This window comes from Solea solea, chromosome 4 (assembly GCF_958295425.1).
Source record: "Solea solea chromosome 4, fSolSol10.1, whole genome shotgun sequence".
Classification (NCBI taxonomy): Eukaryota; Metazoa; Chordata; class Actinopteri; order Pleuronectiformes; family Soleidae; genus Solea; species Solea solea.
Window position 1 is genome coordinate 20,707,157 of NC_081137.1, and position 17,011 is coordinate 20,724,167.

Sequence of the window (17,011 nt, forward strand, 5' to 3'; positions counted from 1 at the left end):
TTTCTGACTCAAAGTTAATGATTCAAAGAAATCATTTAAAATTTAATAATTTTGGTTTGTGGACAAAAACAAGACATTTGAGAACATCATCGTTTCTAGAATTGACAATTACTGATTAACATTATTTAACGTTGTCTGACATTTTATGGACCAAACGATGACTCGATTAATCGTTTGGAGAATATAATCAACAGATTAATCGATGGTGAAAATAACCCGTTTTTCCCCACCTACTCTCCTCTGGTGACAAAGATGCTGATTCGCTGGCGTGAGTAAAATTACCGTAATAACAGCCATTGATTTTGACGCGCAACTTCTCAGCTTTCAGAAACTGGTGGATTTCAGAAACTGTGGCGTAATTGTGATAATTTGGAGGGGACGGAGAGAAACATGGACTTTATTATAATAATAAAGAGAGAAAGTGGTGGAAAATGACAATGACTCCCAGCTCATTATAACTAATAATAGATTGATAATGGATGTTCACACATTTAACATTGTGGAGACTCTAGTTACAGAACATATGGACAACAACACGAAATAATACAAAAACCCACACTTACACACCATAGTTCTCCTCCTCTCAGTGGACAGAGAGCAGGTTTTGACACCTACTCACGTCCTGGAGCACAGAGAGAGAGAGGGCGAAAGATGCACAAAAGGCAGAAGCAGACAGACACGGGAGCAGAGCGACACATGGGACAGAGAGAGACACGGCCGAGAGTCGGAGCTGCAGACACCTTTTCCCTCCTCTCAGCATCACTATAATTATCGCCTCTCCGCCTCAGCTCTGGCACAGTGTCATCATGTTAACTCTCTGAGTTGTACATTACTCAGTGGGCACCACAAAACACACAAATGCACATAGACAAGCCTGACATACTTATACACACACATGCAGATAAAGACATGTACACATGTCAGACTGTGTATAATCTTTCCTCCCACTGGTGTTAAATGGTAATGAGCTGTAAAGGGGGCCGTGCTAATGAGCAGAAGTTTTCAGGATGTAAGCGCATAACATAACTCATTTATCGCGACTGTGTCTGTGAATATGAGACCTGCAGCCACAATAATTGTGTTTGGAAAAACCAGAGAGGGTCAGAACCTGAGGTGTAAACCCAAATACAGCTTTGCTAATTCAAGAATCAAGAATTGTTGATTGCGAGTAACGGAATTTTGTGCGGTAGCTCTTGGCTTCGGAACAGATCTTAAATAAACGACAAACCTAAATGGTTATATAGTAATATTTACAAAATTAGAAATATAAGAAAAAAATAGAGAGAACTGAAGTGGATCTTGTTTGGTATAGCAGCACAAATAGTGTTTTAAAGTGCATTTGTCAGTGGTTTGGTGTCAAACACATAATATACATAAGGGTTGTGTTTTTGCAAGAATCCTGCTATAGGATACATGTTCTAATACAGGGGTTATGATACTTATCATCATAAAATACACTTTTATTTGCATCAAAAATATAAAGCTTTTAATATGGATGGAGAGGGTGAGAGCTTGCAGCAAACTAGTGGTCAAAGGATTAATTACAACCCAAATCCCTCATTCACTCATCTTCTTCCGCTTTATCCCCTGGTGCCAATCTCAGCTGACATATGGGATGGGTCATATTAAGACAGACAACCATCCTCTCATCCGCTCAAACCTACGGTCAATTCAGTGTGTCCAGTTTGCCTAATCCCCAAATCTGCATGTTTTTGCACTGTGGGAGGAAAAAATCCACACACACACGAGGAGAAACATGCAAACTCCATGCAGAAAGACCCTCGTTCCAACCGGCGTCACAACCCAAATCAGTCAAGAATATTTCTGCGATATCGATATATAAGACGAATATTGTGAGTTTCAATGTGTTGACATAGAATTGTTGGCTACTACACCAAATAATATACATTTAAATCTCACAGACTCTGGGTTTTTATGTGTCAGTGTCAAACAATGTCATGTAACAGTTAACACTCAGTAACACACAGTGTGTGTCCTCTGTGCCAGCAGCAAGAGCACACTAGTTTTCTTCAAATCAGATCAAATCAATGTCATTTCTGTAGCCCAGAGTGCTCAAACTGGCGGCTCACAGGCCACATGCGGCTCCCCCCAATCAATGTCATGTGGCCCGGCCACAGTGTTTCTTTTTTCTTTTCTTTTTTTTTAATTAATAGATTCATTTTGCATCATAAATACATTTTATATTGTGGATTTTTTGTCTGTCCATATCAAAACAAACACTTTTATTTTGAAATTACGTGAAATATCATCATAAATGTTTTTATTTTGGTGTCTTTTTCTCATAAAGTTTGACTATTTTTTCACTTGACCGACTCCAGACTGACTAAACTAGACACTCGGTGGCCCTCGGGTCATTCCTTGTCCTCCAAACACTTCAGTCACTAGTTCCTTCTCACATGTTGTCTTTTTATATTGGAGAGCATTTGAGAGCCGTTCGTATAGTAAACCGTGTAGGTTATTATGAACACACCAATATACTGTTTTCAAAATTACACACCTTAAAGTTTAAGGAGCTGGTAGAATTTAAGACTAAAAATAAGCTGCTACCTGTAAACATACAAAAACTGTTCAAAGACAGAGAGGGGGGGTTATAAATTTAGAGGCAATCTAAACCTGAAACGGCATTATGCAGTATGTGTATTTCCATTTGTGGAACAACAATGTATGGATAATACAATTTAAATGTACAAAAGATACATCTTTAATAAGTACAGAAAGGAAGATGGAGAATGTAAGTCTCACAGATCTTAATGGCTCTTGTTCATTTTGTTCTTTTTGTTTTATTTGTTTGTTTTATCATCGTTTATTTTTTCTTCATTTGTTTATTCATTTTCATCTATTTTTAATCGTTCGAAATAAAGAGATCAATCAGTCCATCAATTAGTGTGTGTGAATAAATAATTGGCGGTTTTCAAACAGTTTCTGGACACGCGTGTCTTTGTGTATTTGCAGAGTGTCGTATGATGAAGTCGGTGGCCTATGGAAAGATGACTGGCTCTCTGAGCCGAAGCTCCCCAAGGACTGTCGTCCCAACAAGATGCAGCAAATCCCCCGTGTGTGGTAAGAAGCCTCCTCTTCCTCTCAGTTTGTGACTAGAATTTCTTTGTAAGAGGCCGTTCAAAGCAAAAGAAATGTATTTTCCGAGTGTGCGAGCGACTTTGCATCCGTATGTGCGTTTGTGCATAGATCTCCTCGGGTCTAATGGACCCACTTAGGAGTTGTTTGTGCCCCAATACTTCCGCTTGTGATTGTGTAGTATTTTCTAGCTCATTACTTAATCAGTGCTGCTGCAGACTCGCAGCAAATGAAAACAGTATGAATAAACACTGCAATGAAATCAGAGCTCTGTGGAGTGTCTGGCAGTGTGTGAGCTGTGTCGCTTTGCATTCAGAATATGAAAATGAGAATTATTTTTTTGAAAGGAAGCGGAGAGGAAGGAGGGAGAAAAAGAGGGAGAGAGAAGATGAGAGGGGAAGAGGACATAAAAGGAGTTAGTGATGCAATCCTGCAGCCAACCCACAAGATGTTATTCACCTGAAACCAACAAATGTGGCAAAAGGGTTGGAGTACCTGCATAATAATACATAGAAAATGACAAAGAAAAAAAAAGGATTTTGTGGCAACAGCAAGTGACAAAATCATGCTTAACCCTTTAACACCTAAGCCTCAAAATGTCTGTCTGGAAAAAGGGCCAGAAAATGTCCTGTGAGTAAGTGCTTTTGCCCATTTTTCCAGAATAACATTCAATGTATGGCAGTTATTTGCAATTTACTGCATGTTAAAATACTTTAAAATGAAGAAGAAATTGGAAATTTGAACAGTACAGGCGTTTTTTCAGGGTTTCCAGCTACTCTCCTCTCTGGTGACAAAGACGCTGATTCTCTGGCTTACTGCAGCAGTGTGAGTAAAATTACCGTAATGACCACGTGTTGGCTTTGACGTGCAACTTCTCAGCTTTCATATACCTGTACTTGTGCAAATGTGTAGTCGTCTACGATGCACTTTGTGTTAGGGGTTAAAAGTCTGACATCTTTGTTTTAACTGTGTTTATTTTATGGGACAGTGCATGTTACTGTATGTTGTTGTGACTTGTGAGACTGACAGAGTAAAGACACAGCTGAGGGAAGGCACAGCAAGTAAATCACTGGCTAAATCCAGCTTTGTGTGCGTGTGACAAACAATTAATCTGGCATGAAGCTGCGGTGGCCGAGGACTTTATTTTATTTATTTATTTTTTTTACCAAATATCAGGTTGTTCTTTATCTGACTGCACAGCTTGCAGTGGTGAAGTGTGTGAGAGTGTGGGGTGGTGGGGGCACTGTTATGCAACAGCACACTTGACTTTTCATTGTCAGTGATATTTTGTGATTCGGGTGCACGGTGACATGTCAGCGTGGCGATGACTCAGAAGCTAAAGCGGCTTAGACAAACTTCCCCTCGAAAGACGTAATTCCACAAAACCACTGCAGTTTAATCACTCGAGCACATACAGACACTCTTTTATTTGCAGATGCCTTGAAACGGCTACAGACAACAGAAAACAGTGTTTGTTTACATGTTTTTGGGTTGAGCCGGTGCTGGAGTGAAAGAGTCCGTGAGAGGGAGAAAGTTCTGGATGTTTATGGCTGGAAAACTTTGGCAAAAGGTTATAAAAACAAAAGTGAGTCATCATATACTATTTGGAATGAAGGTTAAACTAGTTTGTGTGTAAGAGAGAGAGCGAGAGGGGGTTGCCATGGAAACATAGCACAGCAGGAACATGTAGACACAATAGTCTGTGGCAACCAAATATGGCAGTGACTTCCTGTGAAAATGGCCTGCAGTGGAGATGACTGACGATCGGTCCTCGCCTGGATTCCTGAGTCAGACGGTGCCTGCGTTTTTTTTCCCACTCCTGAGAAATTCCCCTTCCAGCGATGCCTCATGTTGCCATGACGACATCATCACATGTATTCCATCCCGGGAAGCTGTTGACGTATTTGTGTGCAAACACGAAGCGATTTCTTACATTTAAATTGCAATTTACTGACTCAGTCCATGGAGGAACTAGACTAAGTGAGAGCGCAAACCAAACCGCCAATGTATGTTGCAAGGTTTGCACAAGCCCGCTTTGCATTACCGAAATTATGCAACGGTTTCTTAAAGCTGAGAAACATACCCCAGTAAATATCATACTGTATGTCGTCCAAAATGTGAAAGAAATGTCATAGATTAGTATATCGTCCAAAATGTGTCCAAAATGTGAAAAAAGTCATAGGTTCAACACACCTGATTCAGATGGTCAGCTCGTCATCAAGCGCTGCAGAAGCCTGGTAACGAGCTGTTCATCTGAATCAGGTGTGTTGGAGCAGGGCAACATCTAAAACATGCAAGGCAGTGTCCCCTGAGGACCAGGGTTGGGAAACACTGGGTTAGTACAGTATCTCGTCCAAAATGTGAAAAAAAGTCACAGGTTAGTATATCATCCAAAATTTGAAAAAGTCATAGGTTAGTATGTCGTCCGAAATATGTCCAAAATGTGACAAAAAAGTCATAGGTTACTATGTCGTCCAAAATACAGTATGTCCAAAATATGAAAAAAAAGTCAAAGGTTAGTATGTCGTGTTTTTCATTTTAAATTGTTAATACACTATTTTAACATGCAGTAAATTGTAAATAACACTTACTCACAGGGTCATTTTCTTGCCTTTTTATGGTTAAAATAAGCACACAAAAAAGTCCAGGCAGGCATTATGAGTGTTAGTGTTAAAGGGTTAAATAATAACTACAGAAATCAAACCATTCCTTCATTTAATCACAACCTGCACATCCCCCTAGATAATTTCATTATGCTGCTCAAAGTCGGAGGAAATATCAGCCATTTTATAAATCCATATAAAAAAAAAATGACAGTGAAATCTGGGTCACATTAGTATTAGTCATAACTCTGCAGATGAATACTGGTTATTAAATATTTTAGTCATCTTAATTGCAGCTATATTCTAAACCAGTTTATCTCAGGTCTTGGCATTGAAGTGAGAAGTATAGACAGCAGATAAGAAAGCTCTGTGTTTGCAGCAGCAGCAGCAGCAGAGTTTTAATATATCCTTCAGGTTCTCAGGTGTCCTGAAACAACCTCAAAGCCCCACATTCATTTTTCATTTGGCCAACACAGACTCGGAGAATAATTATACGCTTATGAATTCCAACTTATTAAATCCTATCACACAAATTACCTCTTGACTTTTTTTTTTCTCATCAATGACAACAACAACCATAATAATAATAATAATAATAATAAATCTTTCTTTGCAATTTCAACAGAGCAACAAATAGACATTGAAATAAATCCATAGGGTCGAGTGTGACAGTATGTTTTCTCGGGTCTTGTTTGTATGTGCGAGTGTTTGTGGGCGAGCTCTTGTGTGTGTCAGCCCGACACTGTCATCACTCGCCGATGATCTCACAAGCCCCGGCCTAGTGTCTGTGTACACACACACAGACACACACAGACCCACAAATAATGTGAGAAAGCAATTTGCACTCATACATTATAGTTTCACTCTCTGTACCCGCCATCTGTCTCTCTCTCTGCTCACGTCTGCTAAAATTAACAGAACGGCACATGATGCCAACCAGCGCCGCTGTGACTTTACGTCAAAGCGATGCCGGGCAGCAGTGGAGCGCAGTAACGTGTTATTCAGTAACATATTATTGCAATGGGCCCTTTGCACAGCAGCCATTTTGGTGCAAATCCCAGGTGACATAGGGCAAAAGGTGAGGTCACACCCTGCACAGGTCGCCAGCGTTTTCTCTGGCATTTGACAAAAATAACACATTTATTTGATGTTGTCGGTGCAATTTTTGATCTATTTAAAATCTTTTTTTTAATAAAGTTATTTGATCTCTGTACGGTAATAAATCTAACACAGTGGAGGATGGAGTAGATTCCTATTAGTTTTTGTTGCATAAAAAGAACCTCAAAATGTCCGTCTGGACTTTTTTCCCCGCTTATTTTAACCATAAAAGGGCCAGAAATTATACTGTGAGTAAGTGCTTTTGCCCATTTTTCCAGAATAACTTTCAATGTTTGGCAGTTTTTTTTATCTCAATGTCCAAAAAGGGCAATCTTCCAACTCTCTCTCCTCTGGCAAGAAAGACACGAGTGAAATTAGTGTAATAACCACATGTTGGCTTTGACTTCTCAGTTTTCAGAAACTGAAAAACAGACAAAATGCTGTCATTGCACACAAACACCTGATTTTGCATGTCAAATTTGAAATATGAAACAGTATAGTACATTTTTTTTTCTCAATGTCTAAAAACAGGCAAAATAATGGAAACTTATGTACAAAGCATTTTTCCAACTACTCTCCTCTCTGGCAACAAAGGCGCTGATTTGCTGGCTTCCTGCAACGGCGCGAGTGATAACCACAAGTTGACTTTGACATGCAGCTTCTCAACATTCACAAACCGGTGGATTTTTTCCGATAGCGCAAACCGTCGCATAAAGGGTTAAATAAATCTGTTTTAATGGCAGAATACTTTACAAGAAGTTATCATTTTTGCAATGGGCCCTTTGCACAGCATAGATTTTGACATTCATTCATTCATTCATTCATTCTACCACTTTATCCGCCACATGAGGGTCGTGGGAGGCTGCGGTCACACCCTGGACACGTCACCGCCAGCATTTTGACACGTTTCAGCAGGAGCAATGTCTCATTTTTATTTGTGAGTTTCCCCCCAACCACTATGGGGTTGTATTTAATTTTATGCTGGATTATCTGAGTCACCTGTCACTTTACTCAAACAGTTTTCCACTGTGCTTGCCGAAAGCACTCTATTTGAAAGTATTAGAAAGTTAGCTGATTTATAATGTCAGTAAACGTTTTCCTGAGGAGTTCATGTCTCAATCACTAGTTTCCTGTCTTTATTGTTCTAATTTTTTAGAGAAAAACATGATAAAGCACAGCACATATGACCCGACATCTGTGAACCTGACTATTTTATATATTATGTATTTACTTTTGATACCAATTAATACATAAAGTAATAATATTCCACTGCGTAGCAGCTCACAAATAACTCCAGGATGCCCACAGAGCCACAAGCAGCTGTTGTGTGACACTTAGAACCTAGAGCAGTTTAGTTCAGTTATTTGCACCAAAGGCAAGATAATAACATGCCTCCAGTCTCTTGTATACACAAGTACTGGTGAAATAATGTGTGTGTGTGATACTTTGCTGCTACTTTACAGGAGAAACACATCCTGTTTATCGATTGTCATAAAGACGCAGGAATATAAAGATGCCAGTAAAGACCACAGGTACTTTTCCTCCCCAACCGGTGTTGTCTTGTGTCGTAGTCATGATAAGCACCTCTGTGTGGAGAAAACACGGTTGATGTCGATTGAACGCTCATCTCTCCATTGTTCTGGGATTTGCAATAACACAGATCCTCAGTGCTGTAAATTGAGTTGAAAGAAAAGAATCTAGTGAAAGTAAACGCGATCTGGGATCAATAGAAACACAGTTGGTGTTGTTTTCCCATCACAGTCGTATCACTGTGCAGATCCTTTTTTAACACTGTAATGATTAGTTTTTAAGCCCGGATGTCGACTATTATTTCTGCTTTAAAATAAAGTGAGAAAATGAGAGGCGTACAAGAATGTAAGAATCATTAAAAATGTGTTTGTTTTCTCCGGGAAAGTATGCAAACAAATGCTACCACAGTCAATAAATGTGCCGGCACCACATTGTGTTATCATGTACTGTAAGTGTATTTGTGGGATTTGTAGCCACTGGCTTTGGAATTGTATCCAGAAATGTGGAGATCCCCAGAGGATGGATGTCGTTTAAAAGTGGTGGGTTTGTTGCTACTGTATATTCACACTTCATGATGAGCTTTCAAACTTGAAGACAATGTCTATTTTTATACGCAGTTTATGATGATGGGGGGGGGGGGGGCGACGACATGTGAGCAGCTGATCTACTGCAGGTGAATTTGTGTTGCTTACGTCAATCCAGATGAAGCTGATAACAAACACCTCATTCACATACTAACACATCTGAACGTGATGTAAAATCCTCCAGTTTCTCTCTGGACTTCGGTGCAGGGAGAGTGAGGTTTATGAAGAGACGCCAACTTCATTTACCAGTTGTCTCAGGGCAAGAAAAAGCAGCAAATATTCAAGTATTCTTAAAGTGTCTTATATAGGTGGCTTTTTGTTAAGTGACGAAATCTGTCTTTCCTTGGCAGCCATGTTTTCAGTGAGTCATGTCGGGGCCTTTTTAACATTTAATCACCCATCTGTGATTCAGTTTTTACTAGTCAGAATCATGTCACTTTTGTTGTTGTTTTTATTTACAGGTATCTACAATTCAATATATTATAATATCCGAAACTGAATCTCTGATTCCAATTTCAGATTTCTACAACAACGTCTTTATGGCTATCTGACACTCAATTCAAGATATCTAAAAAGGACAATATCAATATCTTCAATTGAGGATAATTAAAGATATCTTGAACTTCAGTTATGACTATTTGTAGATATTTTAAACTGGAATTAGAGATTGGAGACTTAATTTATTAGATTATTATAGGTTATAATAAATGACAAACCTCATACACATGAATGGTGAAGGTGACGTCATTCTGACTTGTAAAAACTGAATTACTTAACAAATATATAGAACATATATATATATAGAACATCAGCTCTGTGTTACTTGTGTATAACAGATACTGTTAAAAGTATTGGATGACTGGAAAATATTACAAAAATAAAAGCATAAAATTGTACAAATTATTGACAAAAGACAACTACAATTATTTTTAAAATGTTTCTGAACAGATTCGTATGTGGCCCTAATCCTCTTCTGTAGAAAACAAAACAGAAAAGAGAAGACAAACATAACAATCCAACAAAAAACAAAGTCCTTCACAAAGAGAATATGATAAATATTCAGTTTTGCCCACTCGGTACACTTGATGATCCTGAGAAACCTTACATTATACTTTTTTATTATTAGACAATATATGATTTGATGGTTGAGCCCATAATGAATTTGAGTTCTTAATACAGAAGAATAAATGTAAATGTGGGAGATTATAGTTCCATGTTACAAAGGAAGGCTACATTTACTGAATCACTGGTATCTGTAAGTGTATGTTTGTATCCTGGTTATTCTGATTAAATATTGAAAGCGCTATCGTGTCAGTACCTCATGCAACTAATATCATTCCATCTCTCTCTCTCGCTCTTGCTCGCTCTCTCCCTGGCGCGCGTCACAGTGTGGGTGCGCGCGCAGCTTCCACCGCTGCCTTTTCTCTCTCATTCACTTCACTTTACTATCACACTGACACGGAGCTCCATCACAGTCACTGCTCTTCTCGTCCTCCTCTTTATTCTTATAATCATTACTAGTATCGTCTTTTTTTTAAATAAATAATTAAATCCCTTTCTTTTGGATTATCACTGTGTTTTCCGTCATGCTGGAAGTGGAAGGTAAGAGAACCGACGAGCGCGACATCGTTACATTCTCCTTTTACTGTACCGTGTTACACAGTGAAGAACGGCGTTTATTGCCGTTATTTGTGCTTCATCCAGCTGCGTAAACTTCATCCTTTCCCTGCAGGCACAGTCACTGACAGTCCGTACTCGGGTTATTCTGTAGCAGATTATTCTTAGACATGTAGAGATATATATATATATATATATATATATATTATTGTTTTAAATGTTAATGTCTATCGTTGTGTAACCAGGCGGGTGGAGTGTCTGTCCGTGTGCGTAACGCTGATGCCGGTGTCTGAATTTCATCAATGAATTGTGTACGTGATTTGGCACGCAGAAGGGGCTTTTTATTTATTTATTTATTTTTCTGGATAATAAAACAGATTTATTTGATGTTGTCGGTGCAATGTTACATCTATTTTTTTAATCTTTTCAGTAAAAAGTGAATTGATCTCTGCAGGGTAATAAACACAACACAGTAGAAGATAGGATTTTTTTTTGTTGCATCAAAGAAGGCAAGGCTCTACACATTTAAATAAATGTTTGTTTTAATGCAGCTAAAGGGTTTTTTATTGTCAGTGACCATGTGGTTTGTGAAGTATTTGCAAGAAAAATATGAAATAATGAAAAAATAACAAAAAGCTTATTAGTGGCAAAACATACTCATCTTCTTTCATTTAGATTGCATGCAATCTCTGTGTGAGGATTATACCTGGATGATTTTTATTCATTTATTTATTTATTTACCTACCACTGCTTTTTCGTGGACCTGCAGTTCAGTCAGGGCAGCGGTGAGTTTACTTGAGGTGAGGCAGTGTCTTTGCTGCTGGGGGGGGGAAATGGCCCTGGTCTGCAGTCAAAATGATAAACGGGCTCATTTGGGTGAGCAGCTGAGTGATGCTGTCTCGCTTCTGCATGGAAGCCACACACACACAGGTTCAAGCATCCTATCCTTTTAAGATAAAGTATTATCCATATTGATGCCTAACCTCAACCTTAACCATAACCACAACTCAAATCTTGGCCCCAAACTTGACTCAGCTCATTAGGATCAGGTTTTGGTGTCTTTGAGGACTTGAGGAAGTCTCTTAAAGAGACAAACACACAGGTTTGCACAGTTAGGACTCGGCACTGACCTTTACCATAACCAGTTAAAATCTTAACACAAATCTAACCTTAAATAACAACTCAGAAATGAGGTTCTGCCTCTAGTCCCAGTGCAGACAAGGTCGGTGTTTGTTTGTGTGTGTGTGTCCTTTTTTTCTGCTGCTGTGTTGATTAATCTGATGTTCTTGTTAAACCGTGAGGTGATGCTGCCGCTGGGTTTCTGTGCTGTGCTGCAGCTGTGGAAATCTAAGCCTGAGCTCAGGTCACAAGTGTGTGGTTTTTTTTTTTTTATTTCATGGGAGGCAGGGTGAAAATGAGGACAGCTTGTGTGTGTGTGTTGTGGGTTTTTTTATATGCTCACTCCCAGCCATGCACGAGAAGCCAAGGACATGCTGTAATTATAAGCTGCTCATGTGTGTTTGACGAACAACAGGTTAATGCATTTAGGCGACAGTTGCACTGCTCCCCCCCCCCCCATCCTCCTCCTCCTCCTCTTCTGCCTCACACATGTGAATGGATGCACGGTGGAGGGTGGAGGTGTCGGCTGCTGCCAGACACCCAGAAATATAACTGTTCTAGAAAATATGATTTCACACTGAAAGGATAATCTTTTTCAATAATTTTCTTCTCTCTCTCCATTTCCTCTCCTTGTAGTGAATGGGACGCCGGCCAGTCAGCTCTCCACTCCTCACTCGGGAAAGTCTCCCAGCCCCTCCCCACCAAGCCCAGGCAGCCTCAGCCAACGCAGGGTAACGCAAGAACACATATACATACACACACATACATACATACATACAGCCACCCATAGCATTTAAAGACACAACGTCTATAACACGTCCCCCCCTCTACTGTATGTTCTCAGGAAAAGGACAAAGCTGTGACCGAGCACAGACCAGCTACATCTTTTTAGAGTTTTTAGAATACGAAGGAGCCGCGGCGTCCCCCCCCCCCCCAGCATCTGTACTGTAGTGTGACCTTGTGTAGTAGTTCTCTGGAAAATCCAAGCATGGCAGGCTCATGTTATGATGTCACAACCTTTATCCCGTGTTGATTTAGGACAAAAATTCCCCCAGTTTTTTCCCGTGATGTAGAGCTTCTTCGTTCCTCAAGGAGAGAACTCTGTCTGAATGATGCTACGGTCATTTTGTGCAATATCTGATCAATGATTGGCTTTGTGCTCCAATCACCTGTTTAGCCACCAGGCAGTGTTTTTGTTGCATGTTTAAAGGTCGGGTTGGGAGATCCTGGAAAAACAGTTATGAATTCAAAAGTCCAAGTCTCTTTCTTCAGACTTCCAGCATTGGTAACTTTCGGTACTTTTCGTTGACACTAACTTATTTTTGGATACTTGTTCAATTGACACCGCGATGCCGAAAAACAACAAAGACGTAAAGTTAACCTACCGGTCCAGTAGAAACAGAGCTAGCATCATTTTGCAGCACTTTCTGTCGTCCATCGTTCACTCTGGTCTTCGCTCTGCATCAGCCCTTTTTGTTGGCAGTAGCTTTTCTCTCGTTTGCACCTTTTCTTTTCTGCCATGACGTTGCTGCAACCAATTAATTGTTAATTAGTTGTAACCAATGCTCCAGAAAATGATCTCCCACCCGACCTTTAACATAAGACCTAACTATTACTGATCAAATCTGACCCCCTTTTTTTATCGTGTTGTGTCATTTGGTTCCACGTCCTGTTTGTGTGTGTTTGTGTGTGAGTGAAAGGTCGAGCAACATTCAATTGCAGCGAGTCATTGGTCTGGGTTTAAAAAAAAACATACTAAAAATGTGTTTCCTGTCGCTGACGGTCGAGGATGATGATGCAAACTCACTGTTTAAACTGTAAACCTTGTAGTTACTGCAGAGGAAATAGTGTGCAGAGCGGGAGCATGCAAGTCCAAACGGGAAAAAAACCCAACAACCTTGAATTGCACATTAGAGACGATGAGTTCATGCGCAGGGTATTTGCGTTTTTTTGTCTGCGAGAGATTGTGTGCGTGTTAATCCAGGCCTTGACAGCGATGATGGTGAGCTTTTAATATCAGGCCTCAGTTCTACCTGCCGCTCTTTAAACGTACCGGAGCTCCTAAGCTTGTAGCTGATGTAGTTTCCTTCCCTGTCTCTCTGTGTCTCTCTCTCTCTCTCGCTGTTGCAAACAAACACTCACACTCTCACACTCAGCTCTTCTCACAGGCAGCAGACACCGGCAGACATTTACAGCATATGAAAGTGTAATGAATTCATACGGACGCCCATCTGCATCTCACTGACTGGAAAATGAAAAACCCCTATTTGTGTGTGTGTGTGTGTCAGTGTTGGTGTAGCTTTGATTTATTTTCTAATTATTTAGCAGTTTCTTGGTGCAGGCATGCAACGCTTATTCTAGGGCAGTGGAAGCGAGACTGTGCAGGTCAATATCTTTTAATAGGACCCCAAAGTGGTTGTTAATTATTTGAGTGTGTGTGTGTGTGAGACCATGTACACGCTACAGTCAGCATAGCAGATGAACAGGGGCACATCATCGAATTTGGGTTGAGGTGCACTGGAGCTTCCACAGTCACCCCGTGTGACGGAAGTGGGTCACCGTCGATCCTAACCCTCGTTCTGTAAGTCTCCGTAAAGTCATTATTCAAGATTATATAAAAGTAAAGATTAATTAAAGACGGCACAGTTTCCACATGACGCCACACTGCCGTGACAAATCGTCCGTGTCGTGCCGCTCTGACCTCGACGTGCGAGCGTTTAAATTCTAGTTTTACACGACGATGAGCCGAGAGTGTGTGTGTGTTTCTCGAGCCAGAGATAATTCTATGCTTTATACTCCTCACATGCTCCATACTAAGCTCGCAGTGGCTTGGTGTGAAGGAAAGGGAAGGGAGGAAGTCACATAAGCCCATTATCTCTCCTCTGCTCTCCTCTCCACTCTGCTGCCTCTCACTCTTCAGCTATATTACACTGTAATTCTCTCCCGCACTTCTTACTTCTCTTCTATCCGCTCTCTTAGCAATCCTCCTTCTGTCCTCCTTTTCCCTTCCCTGGCAGCTTCTAATTCTTGTCTCACTTACTCACCCATACCCCCCACATTTCTCCTACCCATGTAAAATAGAGTATTAACTATCACAGGGAGCAATTAAACTCCCTCAATCCACGTCTCCTGTGTGTAAACATGCATGAACAACCATAGAACACTCAAGGTCAAATCCTGTTATTGTTCCACTTTTCACCACTGTGCCTAACTCACTCAGAAATATATATGTGTATGTGTATGTATATGTATATATATATATATATATATATATATTAAAAAAAATATACTGTATATATATACACATAAAAAAGCGGTTTAAAAACAGCCAAAATCTCTCTTTTTGAAACTCGAGCTTTCCACAGGGAAGCCTCCGTGACCTACACTGCTGCAAGTATTGTTAAAAAAAGAAAAGAAAAAGAAGTTCACTTCTCTGGACCCCACATTTAAACACTTACGTGGCACTTTTTCCCTTCATCGCCATCATAACCTATATTTTCCCTGGGCAGAAAATACAGATATAAGTTAAGGCGGCACATAAAATGCCAGTGCACTCAATCTTGTGTGTGAAATACTTAAGAATTTGCCCATTTCTGCAACTTTTTTTTTTTTTATGCGCCCACTGCCTGGAGCCATGTGAGTGTGACCCATTTTTTATGAATTAGCGATTGAAAGCACGAGGGTCTACAGTACATTCATGAATGCATAACATTCCCCTGTCCCCACCTCCTCCTCCTCATCCATCCTTTGTACATTTTCATGATCACTTTCCTCATGTCTGCTCCACCTTTATTATTTTATATATAAATATATATATATAAATATATATATATATATATATATATATATATATATATATATGTATATGTGTATATATATCTGCTACTCCTATATACACCTGCTACTCAAGCACATGGCGGGTTCAGATAAGCGCACACATAAGAAAATACACTTTTAAAATACGAATACACAGAGAGAAGTGACCGACAGACAGAAGCACATGTTATTTGTCAACAATAGGAGAGATGGACAGACAGAACAATCACCCATATCCTCCGCATGGATTCATTTCATGTCCACACTCTGTTGATTTGCATGCTCCATCTCTCATTGTTTTATTGTCCATATTTTGTGTTTGGTGATTCATAATTAAATTATGTGTGTGTGTGTGTGTGTGTGTGTGTGTGAGAGAGAGAGAGAGAGAGAGAGAGAGAGAGAGAGAAAGACAGCAGACTGAGGGAGAATGTGTGTCTTATGAACTTGTTAACTGTTTTGTCTCGTCGTCGCTGAGGCTGTGTTTGTTGAGCTCATGTCGTTGTTAGATGGCTTGTTCACTTTTTGTTCCTCGTGACTTGCCAAAGAGAGACTGGCTGCTGCTGCTGCGGCGGCACATAAGGAAATGGGGAAAGTGTAATGAGTGTTTTAAATTATTCCGATTCACTTCGTATTTACACGTTTTCTTTGAATCCAAATATCAGTTGCACCGCGTAAAAGATGTGTAAATATGAAATGTGTCGGTGTAATATTATATTTGATAATCTGGTGTGTCAGCTGTTGTGATTTCTCATGTCTGGCTGCCAGATCTCAGCGGCTCACTTGTTTTTCTTTGTATTTTCCATGTCTCATGTATTCATTTCAATTAAAATCATTGACATTTCATTTTCATTTTGTGTTTTTTTGTTTGTTTGTTTGTTTGTTTGTTTATTCTCACGCTTCATTTGCATTCATTAACGTGTGTTTTTCCATATACAGACACACCTCATGCTCATAATGTTCAGTAAATGGTGAGTAATTATGATTATGATCCCCTTTTATTTACATGTTTATCTTGGATGAATTTGCTTCCTGTATGCAGCAGAGCAGACATAACGACACAAACTGGTGCTTTAATCTCCCCTTTATTGCTTCGGTTCTTTCGCTTCCTTTTTTTTACTTTTTAATTTCCCCTTAATCCTTTAATCAAACGTCTTGCAGGAATCCTGTGATTGAAAAGCCCAACGTCCATCTGTCGGAACATAAAGCCCGAATAACCCCAAACACTGTTATCTCTTCAGATAAGAGTGAAATAGATTTCCTGTCTTGACGAGACACCAAAGTAAGTGCCAGAGAAATTCTATATCCTGTATTCATTCTTACGAGAGATGGAATTTGATGCAAAAACAAAACACCCGTTTCTATCAGATCTTATTAGACTGTACCAGAAGCAAACACCAATAAAACCCTGCTTCCACTTGATATTGCATGACAGTGACAGAGATGCTGCTTTGCTGCTGTGAGGGAGGGAGGGAGGGAGAAAAAAAAGCTCACCCATCTTAGGGGATGGAGAGAAAGGCGGCTTTAGGAAGCGTAATCAGATTCAAACCC

At 39.8% G+C, this 17,011-nt stretch overlaps 1 protein-coding gene across 2 annotated transcripts in view; it reads left to right on the top strand.

Annotated features, from left to right (window-relative positions):
- Positions 1 to 17,011, top strand: part of dclk1a (doublecortin-like kinase 1a) — a 44,372-nt gene that overhangs the window by 16,541 nt on the left and 10,820 nt on the right. The window contains exons 5-6 of one of the 2 annotated variants that reach the window (XM_058627425.1): positions 2,974 to 3,081; positions 12,284 to 12,378. In XM_058627425.1, the coding sequence (XP_058483408.1) occupies positions 2,974 to 3,081; positions 12,284 to 12,378 (203 nt within the window). Of the gene's footprint in view, positions 1 to 2,973; positions 3,082 to 10,363; positions 10,514 to 12,283; positions 12,379 to 17,011 lie in introns of those variants that run through there. The other variant, XM_058627426.1, reaches the window with a different exon arrangement.